The sequence below is a fragment of the Bos mutus genome, chromosome 20 (genome assembly GCF_027580195.1).
Source record: "Bos mutus isolate GX-2022 chromosome 20, NWIPB_WYAK_1.1, whole genome shotgun sequence".
Lineage (NCBI taxonomy): Eukaryota > Metazoa > Chordata > Mammalia > Artiodactyla > Bovidae > Bos > Bos mutus.
This window is the reverse complement of record NC_091636.1, coordinates 285,476-307,737: the sequence shown is the minus strand read 5'-3', so window position 1 is coordinate 307,737 and position 22,262 is coordinate 285,476. Positions and strand designations below refer to the sequence as shown.

The following is a 22,262-nucleotide window of genomic DNA, read 5'->3' as shown; positions in this document are numbered from 1 at the left end:
TTCCTGCCCTGGAAATAGGTTCATCTGTACTATTTTTTCTAGATTCCATTTATATGCATTAAGACGCAGTATTTGTTTTTTTCTTTCTGACTTACTTCATTCTGTATGACAGGCTCTAGGTCCAGCCACATACAGAGATGACCCAGCAATCCCACCACTGGGCATGTACCCCGTAACCTATTCTTGAACAATGATTCCCCTACTGGAGGAGGCAGAGAAACGGTTATGCCCTGAGGTTGTCGGTACCATCTTTCCCCTCCATAGCATGATAAACATCTGAGTGTTTATGAAACAGAAGCTGACCACGCGCCCCCCTCAGCCTCACTTAAGAAAAGGAGGTTCCATGAAGCACCCAAGTTCCTGGCAGGAAGCTGGGCTCATCCTCCTGTCCCGTGGTCTTTCCCGGGAGGGCTTCACTTACTCTCCAGAACGTGGCCGCTACCCTCTTTCTTGACATCAGTTTCCTAAGAACACCTTGTGCATCGGGGTTTGCATTATGCTTTTGGCATGTGCAGACAAACACAGTGTAAGTAGGAGGAAGAGCCTTAAACTGCTGTCTTCCGCAGACCTGTGGGCAGATGTGGAGAATATAAATATCATTCAAATGAGAGCTCAGGCCACTGAATCAATGTGTGAACCACTGGCGTTGCCAAGGTGATTTTGATGCAATTTATCATTAAACCTGACTCCAGATGTTGGTGTTTTCCCAACCTCGTGGCTAAGGCTGTAAGCTCGGGGGAATCTTAATGGAGTGGGGGATGTGGGCAAGGGCAGTAGCTAGAAAGGGGGCCTTAGTGGCCCTCTGTCCCATTACTGCCCCTGTAGCCAGAGACGGGAGCAGAGCCAGTCATGAGAAAGAACAGCTGCTGCCAAGTGAACCCCGAACTTGTGGCCTCTTTTGGGAGACTGGGGGTGGGGGTCAGGGTGAACCTCTCTTCCCTTCTGTGGCCCATCTCCTCCTGTTACCTGGACCCTGAGTGGAGGAGGCTACAAGCTGCTGTGAGTGATGGAAGCCCCTGGGATTCTTCCGGTCGAGCAAGGCCTGATCCTGCAGCAGGCCTGGAGGCAGGGGCCCTTCCTCAGCCCAGACCCAGGAGTCTGGATATTTTATTCCACCTTTCTCCACCCCAGGCTCCAGCTCTGACACTCTCCATGGATTCTGTTGCCCACTTTGCTTTTTCTGAAGGCAACAACTTCTGGAAAGGATAATCTCTCAGCAGCATTGTTAGGTTGGTTAGTCAATGGGCTGAGTGCTAATACCTCTTGACATGGAACATATGTGGAAGCTGAAAATGCTCGGTGAAGAGCGGGGTAGCAGAGTGCCTCACAGAGCTAACGGTTAGACATAAATTTAGAAGGGGATGTGTGCGTGCTCCACTCTCCTTGATCTCCTCTGAGGGGAGCATGGCTCTGTGCTTTCATTTCATTGTAGAATCATCTCTAAGCCAATGGGAGTAGCTACAAAAAACCAACTTCCACCTCCTCCCAGAAGCTGCAGGCACTTCCCACAGTCGGAATAGCAGCAAAGTCTTTGAACTAAAGTAGCATGGATCCAGATCTCGACCTACCACTTACTAGTTGTGCCAGTTTAGTCAAAGATACTTACACTTTGCGTGTGCCAGAGGTATCATCTGTCGGACGGAGGGGCACTTACCTCTTGAGGCTGTCGGGAGATTCAGCAAGTTATTATTTGTAAAGGGCTGGGAGAGCGCCGGCCACACACAGTGTTTATTACCTGTTAGGTCATGTGGCCCCAGGTTCACCTGACAGGATCCTCTCAAACCCTCCTCCCCACCAACCTCCATATCTTTTCTGTTTATATGGCCTCTGAGTTTCCTTTGGGAGGTGGGTCTGGGAGCAGATGGCCCCGATAGATGGTTGGATCTGCTTCCGGGGAAATATTTATGAACAGAATATACCTCCCTTCCCCTTCACTGGATCCACCAGGCCGTCAAGCTGAGACCTAGTTGGGGATCAAAGTTTGGACCCTGAGTACCAGGCTGTCTCTTGTGCGAGGTGGACCAGAGCGTCCCATCTTGCGTAAGGGAAGCTGTTGTCTCTGCTTCCTCGCTCTCCCCTGGTCTGCCTCATGTGAGAACCCAGGCTGAGGGGAGTACAGGGCCAAGCATACCAGCTCCCCAGTCAGCATTTAGTCAGTGGGCTCTGAAGGTTGAGACCCTGCTTTGCACAGGTGCAGGCCACTCAAGGAAGAGCCTGCCATCGTGCCCATGGAGGTTTAGTGAGCATTTCAGAGGGCATCCCATCCCACCCACCTGGTGCTGGGCACTCCCTAAGAGCCAGCGGGACTCCTGATGCCTCTTCACAGCCAAGAGGCAAGCAGTCTTCCAGACCCAGCCAGACCTCCATCAACCTGAAGCGTGCCCAGGTCGGTTCCCAAGCTGGCAAAAATAGCTCCCCAGGGACAGGGAATACCTTCCACCAAGGACAGGGGCAGAATACGGATTTTTCTCTCCATGTGGTGGGTGAGAGATGAACTTTGCACTCAGGTAGACTGGAGCTGCACTATCACCTTGGTTAAATCCACCACCGTTCTGACCCTCAATTTCTTCATCCCCCAAATGAGGACAATCGCAGTGCTACTGTGAGGGTGAAAGGAGACACTACATGAAAAGCGCTTTGGAAAACCTTTCACACAGGGCTGCTCACAAAGCTGCAGTCTCTCGAGACAATGCTACATTATTATTAATTCGCACAGCCGTTATACCACTGCTCCTCAAAGGGGGATGAATGGGGACAGAATCAATCCCTCCATTGAAAGAGGAAGAAGGCTTGTGTTCCGAACTTCTTACAGAATTGCTGAACCCTATTTCAAATAGTTAGTTACTGTCTCTTTGCTCCATCATAGAGTGGGGTTTTTTTATTTAGTGTTTTTAGGGTGTTTGTTGTTTTTTTTTTTTAATTCCCCTGCAGCTCTTGTCCTCTTGTACCAGATAGCTGAGAGATCCTTTTATGGAAGCCAGACTGAGCTGAGTAGCTGCCAACCTTCCTCCCAGAGGAGACAGGACAGAAGGACAGGCTGTTGGATGCTGCCGGTGCTGGGAATCAGTGAGGCGGTCCTGGGCATCTAAATCTGGATAAGCAGCTTAGCTTTATCTCTCCCTGCACCTATGTGTCTTGCCTTAGGGAGCCAAGCATTCCTGGGGAGAATAAGTGACCCCGAGGCGCTGCCCTTTTGTGTTTCTTTCTGCTCCTGCTGCTCGCGCTATCTTTGCCTCATAATCGTGCCAGCCTGGGTTGTTTTGATGCCTTCCATCTTTGCGATAGCATCCCATGCTGAGAGGTCTAGGAGCAAAGGGGAACAAGAAAGCATCTGGATCAAAACAAGAAGCCTCGATAGTCCTGATGGGTGAGGAGCGTTGCCAGAGTGGCCTGCGATCTGGATGCCCTTTCAAGGCGGATCGGAACGCCACTCCACTCTCCCCGTGGCCACCCTCCCTATCTGGTGTCTAGCATTCCCCAGAACCCAGTTCTGCAGTTTGTCTTTGTGAATGTGCCCTCAGGTCTCAAATTTCAGTTCCTACTCAGACAAGGTCAGAGAAGGCAATGGCACCCCACTCCAGTACTCTTGCCTGGAAAATCCCGTGGATGGAGGAGCCTGGTAGGCTGCAATCCATGGGGTCACTGAGGGTCGGACACGACTGAGCGACTTCACTTTCACTCTTCACTTTCATGCATTGGAGAAGGAAATGGCAACCCACTCCAGTGTTCTTGCCTGGAGAATCCCAGGGACGGGGGAGCCTGGTGGGCTGCCGTCTATGGGGTCACACAGAGTTGGACACGACTGAAGTGACTTAGCAGCAGCAGCACTCAGACAAGGTAGGGAGAATAAGCTTGAGTTGTTGTTGCTGTTATTGTTCAGCTGCTAAGTCATGTCCAGCTCTTTGAGACCCCATGGACTGCAGCACGCCCGACTCCTCTGTCCTCCACTATCTCCCAGAGTTTGCTCAAATTCATGTCCATTGAGTCCATGATGCTATGTAACCATCTCATCCTCTGCCTTCCTCTTTTTCTGCGTTCAGTCTTTCCCAGCATCAGGGTCTTTTCCAATGAGTTGGCTCTTCACATCACGTGGCCAGAGTCTCAGAGCTTCAGCTTCGGCATCAGTCCCCTTGAGAGGGGCAAGCAGTAGGGAACGGTGAGGATGGTGGCCCACGGAGCACAGGTCTTATCTACAGAGAGCAGCTGCTCCGTGACCGCCTCCCGGAGACCCAGTGTGACTAGGAGAGCTGTTTTGGGTTTTTTCCAGGAGAAAATAAAAATCTTTTATGGTCTGTGTGTGTGGCAGAGAGAGACAGACAGAAATATCCAGATTTTTTAAATTAAAGTATAGTTAGTTTACAGTGTTGTGTTTGTTTCTGTCGTCCAGCAGAGCGATTCAGTCACACATGTCTGTGCATATGTATGTGTGTATGTACATATGGTCTTTTTCATATTCTTTTCCATTATAAGTTGTTACAAAATATTGAATATAGTTCCCTGTGCTATGTGGTAGGACCTTGCTGTTTATCTGTTTTATATACAGTAGTTGGTATCTGCTATTCCCAAACTCTTAATTTATCAGTCCACACCCCGCTTTCTCTTTTTATAACCATGAATTTGCTCTCTCTGCTGTGGGTCTGTTTCTGTCTTGTAAATAAGTTCATTTGTATATATTTTAGATTGCACATGTAAGTAATATCATGTTTTTATCTTTCTCTGTCCGACTAACGTCACTTAGTATGATCACCGTTGGGTCCATCCATCTTGCTACAAATGGCATTGCTTCCTTCTTTTTATGACTGAGTAATATTTCACTGTGTACATATATGTGTATTCCACATCTTCTTTATCCATTCATCTGCTGATGCACATTTAGGTTGCTTCCATGTGTTGGCTGTTGTAAAGAATGCCTCATGAACATTAAGGGGCATGCATCTTTTCAAGTTTTGTCTGGACATATGTCCAGGAGTGGGATTGCTGGATCATATGGTAGTTCTATTTTTAGATTTTTGAGGACCCTACATGCTGTTCCCCATAGTTGCTGCACCAATTTATGCTCCCAACCAACAGTGTAGGCAGGTGCCCTCTTCTCCACACTCTCTCCAGCATTTACTATTCATAGACTTTTTAATGATGGCCATTCTGACTGGTATGAGGTGACACCTCAGGGTAGCTTTGTCCCCACCTTCAGCACACTGGGAGGGCTGGATGAAAAGAGTTGCATGTGGCATGTTGCAGGATGCTGCAGAGAGGGTCTGTCCTTAGGTCATGAGATAGCACCTCAGACCTGGTCTCTTTACCTCATTCAGTTTTTCCCTCAAAAGGCCCTGAATATCCAGCTTTGGAACAAATCATTTACCATTTACTTTATTTTTCTTTTTAACAAGAAAACCAAAAAATAGTTGTGTGAAGCATCTATTCCTGACTCATAGGGGTTTAGCCCTATTGGGCTCTCTCTCTTTTCTCCCTGTTTCTCTGTTCCATAGCATCTTCCTTGGAATGCCCCCCCGCCTCCTGCCACCGACAAATGGAGTGACTTTGAGTAAAATTTAATATACAAAGCATAGGATATTCTTGGGGGGAAAATGCTGCAAAGGGATAGACATATGGGCAGGGTAGATAAAGCACTCATAAAGAAGAAGGAAATCCTCCAGAGACCTCAGTCACCATAACTGCTTCCAGCATACTCCTTGGAAATGCATGACGTTGCACAACTCCCCTCTCTCTCCCCCAACTCTCAGCCTCAGTTTCTTCGCCTTTAACATGTGAGGCTGGCTCTGCCCCTCTGCCCAGGTGACTGTGAGAATAACAGGATGTCAGGAAAGCACGTTGGAAAACGTGAAAAGTCTTCTAATAACGTGAGCTTTTTGTTCCACTTAGAGGCAGGAGGCCACCTGTGTGAACCCTTGGGACCCCTGCCCATCATTAGCCAGATTAAACAGGCAGTGCTTCCTCTTGTCACCAGCGCAGCTGCCTACCTCGCACAGGATGCTCAGGGGCCCCTGTGAGGACAGAGCTGCAGCCATGGAGAGGTGGCATGGATGGCTGAGCTCCCATGGCAGTCCCTCCGTTACCAACTCCAGTCTTGTGGACCTTGGCACCAGGAACTCTAGAGGCAAGCCAGCCATGATGTATCTCTCGGGTCCTTCCCTGGGAGGGAAGCTCTGAGCCAGTGTTAAAAAGAGAAAATTTTATAATTCAAGATTTTTGCTGGTTAGTTTAGTAGCCCCTCACTTTCATTCAAGAGCAAGTGAGAAATAGAAATAGTTTCACATGAGTTTGAAGGGCACAGCTCATCAGTCTAGGATCATAAAGGGTTTTTAGGACCCAAAGTGCTTGCCTTGGCAGCCACATCCTGGAAACACTCCTGTAACCCTCAAGGCTTCACTCTCGCTGGGCCAGCCTTTCGCCAGAAAGCTTTCTTTTACAGCTTTGTTTTTGGTGGGGGCAGGGTTCTGAAGAATTAAAGCCACAGCCCTCGTGGATAGGAAGGCTGACCCTGGGGGATGGGTGTCACCTTAGATGAGTGTGATCCCCTGGAGTCAGAGCTGGAGCCAGGTGTATTTCCTAATAAATGCTTGGGCTAAGTACTAGGAATAAAGGCAAGAATAAAGTATATATCATTTGTGTACTGTCTTGAGTAGGAGGCAAATATCTTCTGATCACAAGTTGAGAGAAGGGCTGTGAGGGGAGTAAACGGGGGTTATGACGGGCAGTCGTGGGGCTGCACTGGAAATGAGGTGGTCAGGGTAGGCCTGTCTGAGGGGGTGGCATCTGAGCTGAGATACAGAGGAGGAGGAGGAGTCTCCAGATGAAAGGGGTAGAGAGTATGTTCAGAAGGCCTGGACCAAAGCTCGTGGCGTATTTGCAGAATCGCGAGGGCTCCTTCCGTGTTTGTGTGTGTGAGACTGAGACTGCGTGTGTGTGTGCACTCATGCCTTCCTGTGGCTGAATTTTTTCTGGGAGGATGACCTACGGCTTTCAGCAGGTTCCCAATGGGATCAGTGATCCAGAAGAATTCTGAGGAATTTTCTGAATCAAAATTACCTCTTAGTCAGCTACAGCTTACAAGCAATTGTGCCAAAGATTTCTTTCTTTCTTTCTTTTTTTTGAGACCTGGAGGCTCTGCCTTCTACAGTAGAAAGTGGAACACGCAGGGTGCGATTTCCAGTCTTCCTCCAAGGGCGTGGGTGCAGGGGAAGGCTCAAGGGGCTGATGTGCCACACGGCGTCCGTGCTGCGTGGCTGCCAGTGCCCGGGTGTGGTAGGAGATCGCGCGGCCGGAGGCCCGCAGGTCCCCTCTTTCTCTGGTGGGGGGGCCTGGCCGTCAGGAGGGTTCTGGGAGGCCAGCAGCCCCGCCCCTGCTCCGCAGGCCTCACCGGGATGAGGCAGTCAGTGGCCTCTCTTCTGTCTGCAGCCTCCTCAATGCCAACAAGATCAACTGCCTGCGGGTGAACACGTTCCAGGACCTGCAGAGCCTCAGCCTGCTCTCCCTGTATGACAACAAGCTGCAGACCATCAGCAAGGGGCTCTTTGCCCCTCTGCAGGCCATCCAGACACTGTGAGTATGTCAGGAGTGCCAGCACAGGCCCAGGCCGCCGCCGGCGGTCCCAGAGAGCACTCACAACCCAGGCAGAGCGGGCACGTCCCAGAGGAGCCCCGGAGCCTGCAGCCCGAGCAGAGCACCAGTCACAGTGCTAGAGGGCCTGTCCTGAGCACTCACGCCATGCTCGCTGCCCCACGGGATGGCTTCCCTGTATCCAAACCACTAAGCCTCACAGCAACCCTAGGAGGTAGGTGCTACTATGATGCCCCATTTTTGTTAGGAAACCAAGGCACAGAGAGGTGAGGTAACTTATTCAAGGTTGCACAGCTACTAAGCAGCAGGATTTGAATCCAGCCCAAGTGGCTGGTTCACCTGCTGTCTTAACCACTCTGGGTGCTATATTCTCTCTGAGCAGGCTCTGTCTCTGCTGAAAACTCATTCCTGCCCACTAATACCTGTCCCTGTCCACACCACAAAGCCAAGTCTCTGGGACAGGCACCTCGTACCAGAATGCAGGGGTATTTCACCTCCCTCTTTTGAGAGGAGTTCCTCACTTCCAAGCATGGCATACGTGCATGCTAGGTTGCTTTAGTCATGTCTGACTGTTTGCGACCCTATGGACCACAGCCCACCAGACTCCTCCACCCACGGAATTCTCCAGGCAAGAATATCAGATGTTCATAAACAGTTCCATTAGACAGATGACACCTGAGGACAGATCTCAGCCTGTGTTTCCGATGGCTACACCCCTCAGCTTAGACCTTCGCCCCAGCGCCAGGCCTGACCGCGATCCTGGGGGTTTCTGGAGGCCTTTTGAGTCATCTAGCACTCACTGCCCCTGGAGCCAGAGACAGGAGCCACAGAAAGTAAGGACAGCTGTCGCACACTGAAGCCCAACTGCGTGCTAAGCACTGTGCGGCGCTGTGGAGGGTTTTCTCAGTGAGCCCACTGGGCTGACGCCCCCATGATGCTGAGGATAATAACAGCAAAACCTGCTACTGTAAATGGAACAGCCGCCCTGTGCCCGATGCCACACCAGCTGCTTTATGCACTGGGTGTTCCTGAGCTTGGAAAACAAAATTCAGTCTGCTCTCCGCATAAACCCTAAGCCTGCAACTTACTATGCCCGTCAGCAGTGTCATGGGTGAGGTTCGAGACCTGGGTCCTGCCCCAGGTGGGGAGGGTTTGGAAGGCTGATGCCCCAGACTGGGTGCCAGCTGCACCTTGACTGGCTTTTGCCAACAGCAGGCCTCAGGCCCCCATCCAGGTCTTGTCTGGAGGTCTTGTCTTAGCAGCCCCGGCACCCCCCGAGGCCTCCTGGGGCACTGAGGGCGGGAGCCTGGAGCTGTACTGTCAGCGCCTGTGCCAGGGGGGCGGTGGCGGAACCGAGCCCCAAGGGCCCCCCTAATGAACTCCTGTCCCTCTCGCAGCCACTTGGCCCAAAACCCGTTCGTGTGCGACTGCCACTTGAGGTGGCTGGCTGACTACCTGCAGGACAACCCCATTGAGACCAGCGGGGCCCGCTGCAGCAGCCCACGCCGGCTGGCCAACAAGCGCATCAGCCAGATCAAGAGCAAGAAGTTCCGCTGCTCAGGTAATCAGGTTACGGGGCTGGGCCCCACCTTCCGACTCAGTACAGCAGCCCCGGAGAGGCCGATAATCCAATCTGGAGGACATCGCATGCTGTAATGGCTCCTGGGGAGCATCTCTGCAAATTAAATTGGGGAAATTCAGTTAGCCCTGCAGAAAACCAATTAGCTTATGGATTTAAAATAAAACACACACACACAATACAAGCACTGGGGGGAGGAGGGGCGCGGTTTTGGAGAGACAGAACCCAGGCAGCCACAGATCTCCAGAGCCAGGTGGAAGCGAGGCCATGAGGCAGCTTGGACACATGTGCTCTTAGAGGATATGATTGACTTCCTCAGCTTTTAGTTTCCTAACCATGCTCCCCAAGTGGCAGATAGAGAAATTAAATCTACCCCAGGCCAGGCTGCGGGAAACATGCAGTCCTGGGGGCTTCCTCTTGCCCTCGAAAGCCACCTTCGGAACAGCCCTTAACCCAGAGTGTAGGTTTCACAGACATGTCTGCTCTCCCCTCCACCCTAGACGGGTGCTTACTGATCCTGGAGAGAACCACAGAGAGTGTTGCTCAGGAAGAAAGCACAGCCTTGCTCTCTAGTTTTCAAGCTCTCTCTAGAAACCTTCCTCCCTGCTGTACCTGGAAATGAAGCAGGGGGTGAGTGGCAGGCGAGTTCTCAGTTCATCTTGGAGACAGAACTTGTTCTCCTTGACCCACGAGCTGGATGAACAGGCAGTTAGAAATGGCTGTCATTTCTGCTGTTTGCTACTGAAGAAAAAAAAAAATCACCAAGCTGCTCTGTGCTCCCAGTGGTGAGATGTTGATAGTATGACGTGGTGAGGAGGGGTGAAGCCAACCCTGGCCATCTGTGTGTCATCAAGAACCGGTCTTCTTCCCCTACCTGAGCACCGTGTGTAGGTGGGTTTTCCTGGGGAGAAAGCCGGCATGGATCCTAGTCGCCAGGAGGAGAGCAGCAGGCCAGCCTCCGCCTCTTCTTGTTGTTCTTATCCTCTAAGTCAGATTCTTCAGTCTGTGTCTCCAGAATGATAAACTTGGGCTGTCTTATTTTTTTCAGCAGAAGCCAATACCTCGAGAGGGCTTGGAGGGACCCCAAGGACTCTGTGGCAGTCTGAGACACTGATCTCAGTTTGTCTTCCCCAGAATAAGTGTTGATTACAGAGCAGTCTCTCACCCCTGAGGAGCACTGTGCTCAGGGCTCCTCGTTGGGCTTGCTTCTTCCAGGAGTCAGGTGAGATTGTTCTCAGAGGGACAGGGGTCTTGAAGCAGGATTTTATTTCCCTGTCCAGGGATTGAACCTACTTGCCAGTCCGCCAGGGGCTAGCATCCAGAAGCCAAGTTCCCTGATTCTTACCCCAGTTTGAAAGCAAAACTGTTTCAAGGAGGTAAAAACTGCAAAACAGGTACAAAGTTTATTATTAGAGACAGCACAACATATGGGAGAACACACAGAGAAACAGTTTATTTATTTAAGTTGGAAGCAAGACAGAAATACATACCCAGAAAGGAGTGCAGGTGTCCTGAGTGAGGAGCTAAGTAAAGAAAGGATTTAAATCACTTATATCAGACAGTCTTTCCAGGTCTTTGTTTACCTTTGGCTCATTATCTTGTTTCTTTCTCTACACCGGACTCATTCTTGGACCAAGATGTGTGTGCAAATTTTTGCCTAGATGGATCCCTCCACAGAGGTCTATGGATGGGTATCCACACTAATTATGGGGTGGTGCCCCCTCCATTTTTGACCCCAAAGGAACCTTCCTGTGCATGTGCAGACAGGGCAGTCCTCCTTGACCTCAGGACTGGGCACTTAATCTCTTTTCTTTAGCAGAGCTCAGCTTCTGCCACTAGCTTTGTCCTTGATGTGTCTAGGTGAGAATAAAGCTTCGATTTTACTCTGCTTGACAAACATCAGGTGTCCAGCCCAGGGGCCCATCTGTCTCCTCCCTCAAAAGCAGCAAGAGCGGTCCCCTTGCTGCAGCAGCAGGCGCTGAGTGCTCAGAGGTGAAGGGGCAGGCCATGATCACAGCAAGCGAACGGTAGGGGCAGGCTTGAACCCAGGGCTGGCTCGCCCCGCCACACCGTGGAGCACGTGGCAGGGCAGGGCCTTTGGGAAGGAGGCCCCACTGCTGCGGTGACTACCTTCCCCAGCCTGTGGCCCCAGCCCCAGGCCCTGAACTCCTTCCTTAGGTCCTTCCTTGGGGCCCTCAGCGAGTCGGGGGGAGTGTGCTCTCTGTCTCTGCGCCCTGAGGCACAGCCATCTTTTCCCCAGGCCCCTTCCTCATGACTTACGCCCTTCATCCCTCCCACCCACTCTGTTCCTACCCATGTCTAGCCAGGGCTGAGCTAATTAGCTCTGACAAGCAGTTGTGCCCAAGAAGAGGGGTGATAAGATGCCAAGGAGGCAGGGTGTGGTCTACCCACCCCAATCCCTCAGTCTCACGGGGGTCCGGTCCTGATCTCAACATCCTGATTGACCCCAAGACCCTGGGGCATAGAGCAGGGTGGAACCAGCCCAGGGGTCAGCCATTGGCTCAGAATGACTGTAGGCTGGGACTGGGGATGAGGTACAGACAGAACTAATTAGGAGAAAGAGGAATCAGCCAGCAGACCTAGAAACAGTAGAGCTTAGTTCTAACTCTAGCTCTGCCACCAGCTACCTGCGTTCACACTGGACACAGGGGTCCCCAACTTCCAGGTCGCAGACCTGTACCTCCTGTCAGACCAGCAGCAGCATTAGATTAGAAATAAAGTGCACAATACATGTGATGCCCTTGAATCATCCTGGAATCATCCACCCTGTCCCAGTCAGTGGGAAAACTGTCTTCCATGAAACCAGTCCCCGGTGCCAAAAAGCTTGGGGACCGCTGTGAGGAACCCTGGCTTCTTTTCCTATGTGGGGTAGGAATGATTGGGACTTTTGAAAAGGAACAATTAGGGAGGGCTTCCCTGGTGGCTCAGGGGTAAGAATCTACCTGCTGATGCGGAAGACATGGGTTCTATCCCTGATCCAGGAAGATCCCATGTGTCTCGGAGAAACTGAGCCTGGGAGCCATGACTCCTGAGCCTGCGCTCTAAAGCCCAGGAGCCACAACTACTGAAAAAAATATTTTTAATTAAAAAAAAGAAATAGGAGAAAGGGACAGGGTTTTTTGACTCACCTTGTCTAAAATATTTTTGTTCATCAATACTAAGCAGAAAGATGATTCCTATAAAGATAGAGAAAGAGCAGTGGTAATCCTGACAGCTACAGACAAGAGAGGCTGAGAAAGCTAGGTCCTGGTGAACTCCGAAGGCCTTGGCTTTGAGAGACACTGGGACCCAGACATGCTCAGCCTTGAGGGACGCAGCAGCCGTGGCTCTGAAGCTCTGTTGCCTGGAAGCTCAAGAAGAAAGAAGGGAGGGGCAGGTGATATGTACTGAATTTGACAGATAACAAGTCTGCATTTTACTTTCCCCTAAAAGCACCCCCATTGCAAAAACAGCTGATGTAATTAGGAGCCAATTTGAGGGCTGCTATTGCAATGCATAAAGCCCCTCCTTAGGCTGGGCCGTCTGGCTTCCCAGCTGCCCTGTGTCTGCCTCCATCAGCCACATCCGATGCCCGAGGCAGCAAGATCGGGTTAGAGGTGAGTGCTGCCTGCTGCAGTAATCTGACCATCAGATTAAGTCTTCAGAAGGCACCGTCTGGCTGCCTGAGACCCCACGCCCATCCTCAGGGGAGCATTTGGAGGTTGGAAAATGCTGTCTGTCTTCTGACCTGCCTCCTCCACTTTGTGTGTGGAGATTCAGTGGGCAAGAAACTCCTGGTGAAAAGTACAGAGTGGCATCCTCTGTGTCCTTGTCTGTGCAGAAATGGCACAGAGCAGGACACTTCTCCGGGCACCACAGAGCTTTGGAGCCCCTGGGGGCCATTCAGGCCATGCTAGAGAGCTGAAGCCAGCAGCGGAAAGTCTTATCTGAGATTACAGAGTAGGACTCTCAGGATAGCGCAGCGGTAGAGAATCTGCCTGCCAGTGTAGAGATGCGGGTTCGATCCCTGGGTCAGGAAGATCCCCTGGAGGAGGAAATGGCAACCCATCCCAGTATTCTTGCTTTAGAAATCCCTTGGACAGAGGAACCTGGCGGGCTATAGTGCATCAGGTCGCAAAGAGTCAGACACGACTGAGCAACTAAACAAATAACAGCATTCTCAGGACAAGATCTGTAACCTAGGCCTTCTAATGTTGAGAAGATTCTTGATTACTTTTCTCCTGGGTCCCTCCATTTCCTTCTGTTGAGGGAAACCAAAGAGAATCAAACCAAACCAATCTGAGGGCTGCTGTTGCAAAGCATAGAGGCCCTCCTTAGGCTGGGTGTCTGGCTTCCCAGCTGTGTCTGGGAGGAGAAGCAGAAGGAGATTTTAAGGCTTGGGGGCAGGGGCGTGAACGGATGGGTTTTCCCTTCTTGGGCACTGAGGGCCTGATCAAACTTGAGTATGAAATCCTCAGACCAGAGTGTTTGCAGAGCTCTGCCTGACTGGCGGAGGGGAGAGGGAGGGACAAAAGCAGAGCTGAGTCTAAATGACAGTGGCCAACTCCAGCCAGTCAGAGAGGGCTTAGCAAGAGGCGGAACCAGGTGCGGAGCTGTAGAGTGACTTGGACTAACCAGTCAGTCAATGCAGATAACCTCTACGCTGTCAAGATATTGCCGCCATCTTTCCTACAATCATACTGTGGAGGAACAGTGACCCTGTCCCTCCTGTCAGAGGGCAGGACACAGAGGGTCCCAGTCACCTAGCCCTGACTCTGGTCTCTTCAGGATGCACGCCTCTCCTCCCTGTGGCTTGGGCGGGAGTTCATGAACACCACCCCCAATCCAGTGCAGACAAGGGTATAAAGGCTGAGCACCCTCATCTGGGCCATGGCAAACAAAACGATTGGTTGTTGGTCTCTCCAACCCACTTCCTGATTCACAGTCAAGGAGGAAATCAGGAAGGACCCTCGAGTCTGGTACCTCGCACTTCCTTTCCTTCTCTCCGTCTGAGAGAGGCACCCCGCCATAATGGTTGGACTGTGGGTTTCTCAGCCCCAGACCCAAGGCCCCGGATTGGCCCTGACTCCCCCTGCTGGGAACACACACCGTGTCTCCGTGCCACACCCGAGTGATCTGGGATGAAGGTCCGTACGCCAGAGAGCTTCTGGGGCCTTGAAGGATACTGAGGAGACGGCAGAGGGACTTGTACTAAAGAAGAGCATCGCAGCTCTGCCGGACCACTGGGAAGCATGGCCTGTGTCTTTACTGAAGGTGCCAGGGGAACAGGTTACAGAGGCACCCGGCCAAGGGGCGGGCCGCGGCAGCAGAGAACAGAGAAGATGATTGAGTGGGGTGCAGAGTCTCAGTTCAGGCCTGTGACGTGATCACAGATGTGTGCGGTCTTAGTTCCCTTGGGAAGGATGTGTCCTGCCCGGAAACTCCGGAGTTAGGAGTGTCCAGTGGCCTCCCGTCGGTTCTCCTCCCTTCCTCCTGTCTCCCCTGTGGGCGGGGCGAGAGGGCAGCAGCTCCCGGTCTCTGGACGTGTTCCTGCGGAATCCCGCCCCCGGTACTAATCACCCTCGGTGGGGGCCTGCTCTGCCTTCCGCTGCTCCACGCTGCTTCCTCTGAGCGCTCCTGTCCTCTCTCTGACGCTGCTTCCTGACCTTGACTCTGACCAGTCGCCGCGGGGCTTTCCTTTGTGCTTGATCTAACCATGTGGTGGAACGATGGAAACGGAACATGGTTCTGTCAAGCACCGCGGAAAGCACCGCGCTCTCCTGCAGCATGGCCCGCCACGCCGGACACCTCTTCTCTGCTCTGGAGCACCGCACCCGCCTCCGCCAGACCCACCTCTCCCGGGCCAGCCTCACCATGGGCGGGGGTCCAGGGGCGGGGAGCAGTCGCGAAGGACTCAGAGAGGGACACAGAGTGCCCCTCCCCCTCCAGCTAGCAGATCCGGGCTGAAAGGGGGGCTGCAGAAGCCCACCGGGGCGGGGCGAGCCCAGATCTGCCTCCATGTCTCTGTCACAAGGGAGTCGCTCTTCCCCAAGTCTAGTCCAAGTGCCAGCCAAGGGGAAGAAGGTCTTTAGGTCTGAGACCACTGCTTTTCTTCTTCCGTTTGAAGGGAAAATGTATACCCAAGGCATATGCCATTTGCTTCATCGAAGAGCCCCAGACCAAGGTCATCTTCTCAACTGGTTTAACCCCAATGTCATACTGGTGGTGACCCACCCCTCACCCACCATCTTTACCAGGAGCATTAGGAATTAATGTGAGCATGAGAATGATGAAACATCCGTGAGTCTGAGACACTGGGTGTAGCCTGAGGCTTCTCCTGGAACTGACCCCGCTCCTCATGAGGACTTTGACCCTGGTCCCCTCACAACCTAAGGTCCAGGCTGTTTTCCTTGAGTTGTCAAGCACAGTTAACATGAGACCAAAGTGCTGGGCTGCTCAGTGGTTCTAGTTGACTACCATGTAGACCCTCCTGCCTCTGATAATAAAGAGAGGGGTCTTGGGGCCTCCCATCCTGTTTATTTCTTGATAAACCCTAGACCCAGCATAACCAGAAGATGGTGGTGTTGGTTCATACCCTGCAGTCTGTATCCTGGCCCACATGCGAGACGGCTCTGGCTTGAGCCAGGAGCTGAGCTCTGGGCTCCTGTGGCAATGTGCGGCTCTTACTGTCTTCTCTCTCTCTCAAGTTACCCCCCAGATCCAGGGCCCAGCATTGCTGAGCCATGGAGAATCCTGTTTAAATCTGGATTCCTTTACTATGGGTTGAGTGCTTACACTAGACCCAGTGCTGAGCTATTTTACATCATCACCTTGTTCAGTCTTCACAACAGCCCTATAAATCCCATTTTGCAGATAAGTATCCCCTAGAGAAAGGAATGGCTACCCACTCCAGTATTCTTGCCTGGAGAATCTCATGGACAGAGGAGCCTGGCAGGCTACAGGGGTCACATGAGTTGGATACGACTGAGTGACTAACAGTTTTTTTTTTTATATTGAGGCACAGAGAGGTCAACTCACTTGCCCAGGGTCATCAGATTCCAACATGAATGCTGTTTACAGCTGTAATCCTCAGACTTCCCAGCTATGAACAAGGCCCTTTGCCTTGAATTACAAAATCAAAAAGACATTGACTTGACTTGATAGGATATTGAAAAAATCTTTTAACACCCCCTTTCAAGCTTCCTTCTGTTAACCGCAAAAGGCTTGAGCAAGAAAGAGAGCAAACACCCCTGTTTACACGGCTCCTCCTCTCTAGCATGAATACCATACCAAGACCCATTTGGAACAGAACAAGTCCTCGGGCCCAGAGAAACTCCCTTTCCCTCTGAACAGAGGGGGCATGCCGAGTTTTCCTGGCCCTCAGCTGACTATGACCAGGAAGTACCCAGCTGCAGGCTGTGGCCATTTCCCTCTGCTGCCAGGCAGATGGCTGACTCATGTCTGACTCTGAGGGGCAGAGCTCACTAGGACAGCTGTCTGCCCAACCAGTCTCCAAGTTCCTGGTGAACAGTTGGTGTTTCCTGGTGACCAGGCAACTGATATCTGGTCCCCCAGCCTCTGCCCATGAGTGGATAACTGTATGCCTAGCAATGTTCTCTTGATTCCATTCATTACCTCTGACCTCTGCTTGTCCTTTCAAGCCGAAGAGCCCCAGCAAGCCTCCTGCTCCCCCTAGTTCCTCTTTCTGCTCCTTTCCTTCTTTCATCCCACCCACCTTAGGGAGCTAGAAGAGGATAGTTCTGTGCGTTGGCCTTTCCTTGGTCCTCTGATAATGGTGCATCCATGACTTCTGTTCAACAAACTCATTGCCCAGAGGATGGTGCGGAATGCAGACTGTTCGTGACAGCAGCCACCCTGGGCCCAGCGCCAGCCTCAGAGCTGAGTCCGTCCAAAGAGTGGGAGCTCTGGCTCCTCACCTGCCCCAGGCCCAAACCATGCCAGCGTGGCACACATTCTCTCCTGGGAAGTGGCGGCAGGGCAGGGGTTCATAATAAAGTCACATTGCTGTGCATTCCACTCCCCTGGTCTCTTAGAGTTTCTCTGTGCTCATGTTCCAAGTGTCGTCGTTCTGAACTGCCTGCCAAGGGGGAGGAGGGCTCCGGGGGCAGAAGCTGGTGAAATGCCAGTTGATGTCAGTTCCCCCAAGAGCCCGTTTCAGCCAGGGTCTAGTTTTATGGCCCTTCTTCAAATCCTCTGAGATCTCTCCTCTCTGAACTCTCCCAAAGAGAAGAAATGACAGCCTATTTAAGTTACTCCTCTCCTACTAAGTATTTCTGTCAGTGACGAATATGCATGGAGATTGAAATTGACTTTTAAAGCTCTAGAAAAGTTAAAAATACTTTTGGGTAGTTATGAACATTAGGCATAACAAATGGCTCTGAGAAACCCTGGGTAATTTGGGTAATGAAATATGAAGTGATGGAGGTGGCATTTCAGGCTGGCCCTGGCTGGGGCACGCACCCTTTCGGTCTCGGGCGTACACCGTTATTAACATTTCTGGCTCCCGCTCATAGAAAATATCACACTCCGACCCCCTCGTTATTATAAACCAGGGCAATAACAAAAACAGCAGGGGAAAAAATGTTGGGAAGAACATATTAGTCTATCGAATCTAATTGCAAAATCATTTCATTAAAATGGGTCGGCGGCTCCATTGCAGAGGTCGGCCAGTTGTAGTCTAAGTATACTACAGAGAGCGATTCCCGCTAACCACACATGCTCTCACCTTGATTAAAACGAAAACGCATTTAATCAGTGGCTGTCCCTGGCTGCGGCCCAGCCGTGCACATCTTCAGGCTCATTGTGTTGGCGAGCAAACTGTCCTCCCTCCTGTCTTTCTGGCTTTGATCATACAGGGCTCCTCCATTTGCAAGGATCCCACTGTAGACACCCTCTCAAGGAAAAATACACGAAAAGCTTCTTTACGACTGTGGGGAACCCCTGTCAGGGAATAAGAGAGCGCTGTCATTCGGCAGGGTCTGCACGATGCGATTTACCCAAGACTCAGCACACTGATGTGTCTGGGAGAAAATGGCCCAGGTCAGAGTTATTCAGTGGGATGGCTGCTGGCAAGCCAAGGGCAAGAGATTTGCATAATACATTGGACCAGGAAGCCATCCAAATAACCGGGGATACCTGCATGAATTTTGCTTATACAAGCCTGGGATGAAATGGGGTGAAGGAGGTGGATGGGGAAGGAGCGGAGAGGGAAAGGAAATAGGTCCAAGCCTTGACCTTCTGTTTTAGGTAGATGATGTCCCTTCAGAATCAGAGACCACCCCCCTCCCCAGTCTCTCCCTAATCAGGCATTACCATGGGCAGAAAATTTGAGGAGTGAAAAATAAAGCAGTCAGTGGAGACATTTCCTTCCTCCTGTCTCCCCAAAGCCCGCTGGCAGAAAATGCCATTCAGTTCACCTCCACTTGACCGTATTACCATTCGCAGGACTGAGGTTAAGGTTTGTCCAAAAGCAGATCTGCAGTAAGCATGGTATTAGTCACACAGACCCTGGCGGCAGTCTGCCTGGGTTTGTTTCTCTGCCACGTCCTGAATGACCTGCAGCCCTCAGTGTCCTCATCTGTAACATGGAGTTGTAATAGTCCCAGAGTGTGGGACGGATTTAATGGAGTCATCTGTTTGAAGTGCCCAGAATAGTGCCCGGCTCGTGATTCATGCTCCATACGTGTCAGCTATTATCACTCGCTATGCTGATTGGGCTTCCCTGGTGGCTCAGAGGTTAAAGCGTCTGCCTCCAATGCAGGAGACCCAGGGTTCGATCCCTGGGTCGGGAAGATCCCCTGGAGAAGGAAATGGTAACCCACTCCAGTATTCTTTCCTGGAGAATCCCGTGGACAGGGGAGCCTGGCAGGCTACAGTCCACGGGGTCGCAGAGAGTCGGACACGACTGAGCGACTTCACTTCACATGCTGATGGTAATGGCCTCCGACATGTCACATGCTCCACTACGTCCTAGGGGAAAAAAGAAACAGAATCACAAACATCTGTAGAACTCTGGACCCTTTTGACCCTTTCCCAGAAGCTCTCCACCATCTTGATCTTCCTTGAATCTTCATGACAACCCCTGTGAGATAGGGGCAACTATATAATTCCCATTTTACAGGCAGAGAGATTGAGGTTTAAGTAGCGAAGTCTGGGCAAACCTGCGCCCTCTACTGCCCAAATCTCTGTACTGCAGGTGCCCCATTCTACTACTAATATACGTAAGTTGGCGAAGGCCCACCTCAGCTAGCCAAATAAGTGACATTCCCATTCCCTGAAGCACTGTGGACAGTTTATGTGCCGACACCCCATTTATGCACTGGACAAATGTGAGCCAAGCTCTTGTGCCTGTCATTGTGCTGATGATATGTTGAAGGTGAAAATAAGAGACTCAACCCCAATCAGCTGGCTCATGTCTGATAGGAGAATCAGAACTTCCCTTTTATCTCAGGCAAGATTTGTGGTCTTACAGAGGTTCGCCCAGGTGCCAGGGGATCATTTCTGATCATTAAAGCAGCTCCTAAGGGCATGTCTCAAGACAGTGCATCACTGGCCCTGTTACCATCGCTGTGCAACCTCAAGAAAAACTCAATTCCAAACATTAATCTTAGCTCCAACTACTTTTAGCTTATTGTAAGTGGCTTTTGACTGTAGTTAAACAGAGCTTCCTTTCAAAGGCAGCAGGTACATTTAACCCTCACAAGAGTTGTGCTTGATTTCACAGTGTTTTAAGTATGAATTCATTACCAGTATTTTTTTTAAAGAATTGTCAGGCAACCCTGAGCCAAATTCCCAAGCATTAGGGCAGCAGGCATCAATTCCCCAGTACCCCGACTCTCATGATTACTTCCCAATAATAAAATCGCGTGTCAGTGGTATTGATTGCCGTGTGCTGGGCCCCTTTATCGTTCAGTCCCTGCTTTGTCCCTGAAGACAGCTGAGTCTGTTACCCGCTTCCCTGACCTCATTCCCACCCTTGGTATAGCTTTCATCAAAACCCCTTCAAAATGTCTTCAGAATGTATTTAGAGGGTCCATAGATGGTGGGCATCACGGACTAAGACACCCCTAAATTGTACACCAAATTCCCGATGTGGAAAAAGGTCTGTGTGACCCACGGAAGCTTAAGAACTCATAGAGCTTGTGCTGTTAGACCTGAAAGTGTTGAATCACAAAGACCAAAGGGAAGCAAGCAGCCTGGAGGCTGAGGGGCGGGAGGCACGGCCGGGCGCCCATAACCTGAGGGCAGCGCTGCCTCTGGCCCTGGACAACCCACCCCCATCCATGTCCCCCGTCCCCACAGCCCTGCCCCGGCCCGGGCTGGTGATGCTGACGCCCCTCTTTGGCCCCCCAGGCTCGGAGGATTACCGCAGCAGGTTCAGCAGCGAGTGCTTCATGGACCTCGTGTGCCCGGACAGGTGCCGCTGCGAGGGCACCATCGTGGACTGCTCCAACCAGAAGCTGGCCCGCATCCCCAGCCACCTCCCCGAATACGTCACCGACCTGTGAGTGCTACGGGGGCAGGACCCCCGCACGTCCCCACACCCATCTCCCTGAGCCAGCCAGGGCAGGGGTGGGCTTCTAGAGGCGACCCCCTCAGCTCAGTCACCCGGGTGCTCCTTGCTGTCTGCTACTTCCCATCTGAGTGCAGACCCTCACGCCTCCACTGGGGACTGTTTACTTGCAAATAAAAACCGTTCATTCATTCTACAAAGATTCTCTGAACACTCGCTGGGAGCCAGGCACTGCCAGGCCCACCCATTTCCACATGAATAAGGCAGATCACCCTTCCTGGCCCTTAGGATGCTTACAACATAACCAGAAAGATGGATACGACCTGAAGTGAGAAAACAGCAAGAACCATCAGGTGTATCTGAGCCTCCAGCTATCTCTGCTAATAAAGAGGCGTTTACCCAGAAGTGAGAGAGCTCAAAATTCCAGCGCGGGGTGACGAGGGTGCAGCGGTGGGGGCTGACACACCTGGGCCTGACTCCTGCCTTTTCCAGTTCTCCTGAGATTGCGCAAGTTGCTTCTTAGATCTGAGTGCCAGATCCTGAGCTGTAAAATGGAGGTGATGATACCTCCCTCCCACAGGGGTGAGAAAGATGAGGTGAGAGGAGATGAGCACAGGCTTCATCTTGAATGTGCGCATGGAGTAAGCCCTGTGTAAATGGTTGTTGTTGTTATTATGTTCTTTGACTTTACAAATCACAGTAGGGCCTTTCTTTGTCTCCTGCTCTCCCTGGGTTTGTATGAACATTCAGCGTGGAGTCCCTGAGCTGCCCTTAGCAGAGGGACGTGGTCTGGAAAGCGCTGAGTGGCTTGCAGAGTTGGAAGAATCTGGGGAGCCCTCCCAGGAAGTTTAAGTGGCCATTGGTATCCCTACAAAATGAAGGCAAATCTCTGGCCCTTGATTGTTCAAGTGCTGAGTGTTCAGCAAGTTGCACAGGCCCTATCACAGGGGCTCCTCCACTCAGAGGAGCCTGGCCTCCCTTCCCGCCCTTCGCACACCCCTCCTCTCACTGCTGGGTGCCCTGTGCTAAGGAGTCACACAGACGGTTTCTGCGGTGCTATGGACCTGGGCTGAGTGAGGTCTGGGCGTCAGCTCAGCTGAAGGCCTGGGAGGATGGGGGGCCGGTGGGGGAGGTGTCCCTTCCACAGCTCACTCACCCCCTCATTCGCTTGCTTTCCACACAGGCGACTAAACGACAATGAGATATCTGTTCTTGAGGCCACTGGCATCTTCAAGAAGTTGCCCAACCTGCGGAAAATGTAAGTCAGCCTCAGGACCTTGGTAGACTGGAGCAGAGCATCGGGGCAGCGGTGCCTTCATCTCCCTCTGCTCTGGCCCATCTCAGTTTCCCCTGTCACACCCAGGAAGCAGGACACTGAGACAGGGCCATGCAGAGCCAGAGCATGCGTTCTCCACAAGCCCTGAGCCTCAGCCCCTCTCCCCTCTGCTCATCCCTGCCCCCTACTCCACACTCATCCTCTACGCCCAAGGGCTGGTGGGAGGCACTCTACTGAGCACCAGCAGTGAGATAAGGGGACCTAGGCTGCATGTGTTAGTCGCTGTCATGTCTGAC

At 51.8% G+C, this 22,262-nt stretch overlaps 1 protein-coding gene and 1 non-coding gene across 2 annotated transcripts in view; both read left to right on the top strand.

Annotated features, from left to right (window-relative positions):
• The window catches only part of SLIT3 (slit guidance ligand 3), a 717,795-nt gene that overhangs the window by 592,342 nt on the left and 103,191 nt on the right, over nucleotides 1–22,262 (top strand). The window contains exons 13-16 of the mRNA XM_070357383.1: nucleotides 7,417–7,560; nucleotides 8,976–9,139; nucleotides 20,531–20,681; nucleotides 21,874–21,948. Coding sequence (XP_070213484.1) covers nucleotides 7,417–7,560; nucleotides 8,976–9,139; nucleotides 20,531–20,681; nucleotides 21,874–21,948 — 534 coding nt within the window. The remainder of the gene's footprint in view (nucleotides 1–7,416; nucleotides 7,561–8,975; nucleotides 9,140–20,530; nucleotides 20,682–21,873; nucleotides 21,949–22,262) is intronic.
• TRNAW-CCA (transfer RNA tryptophan (anticodon CCA)) lies at nucleotides 18,897–18,969 on the top strand. The gene has a single exon. It is a non-coding gene; the product is annotated as a tRNA-Trp (tRNA).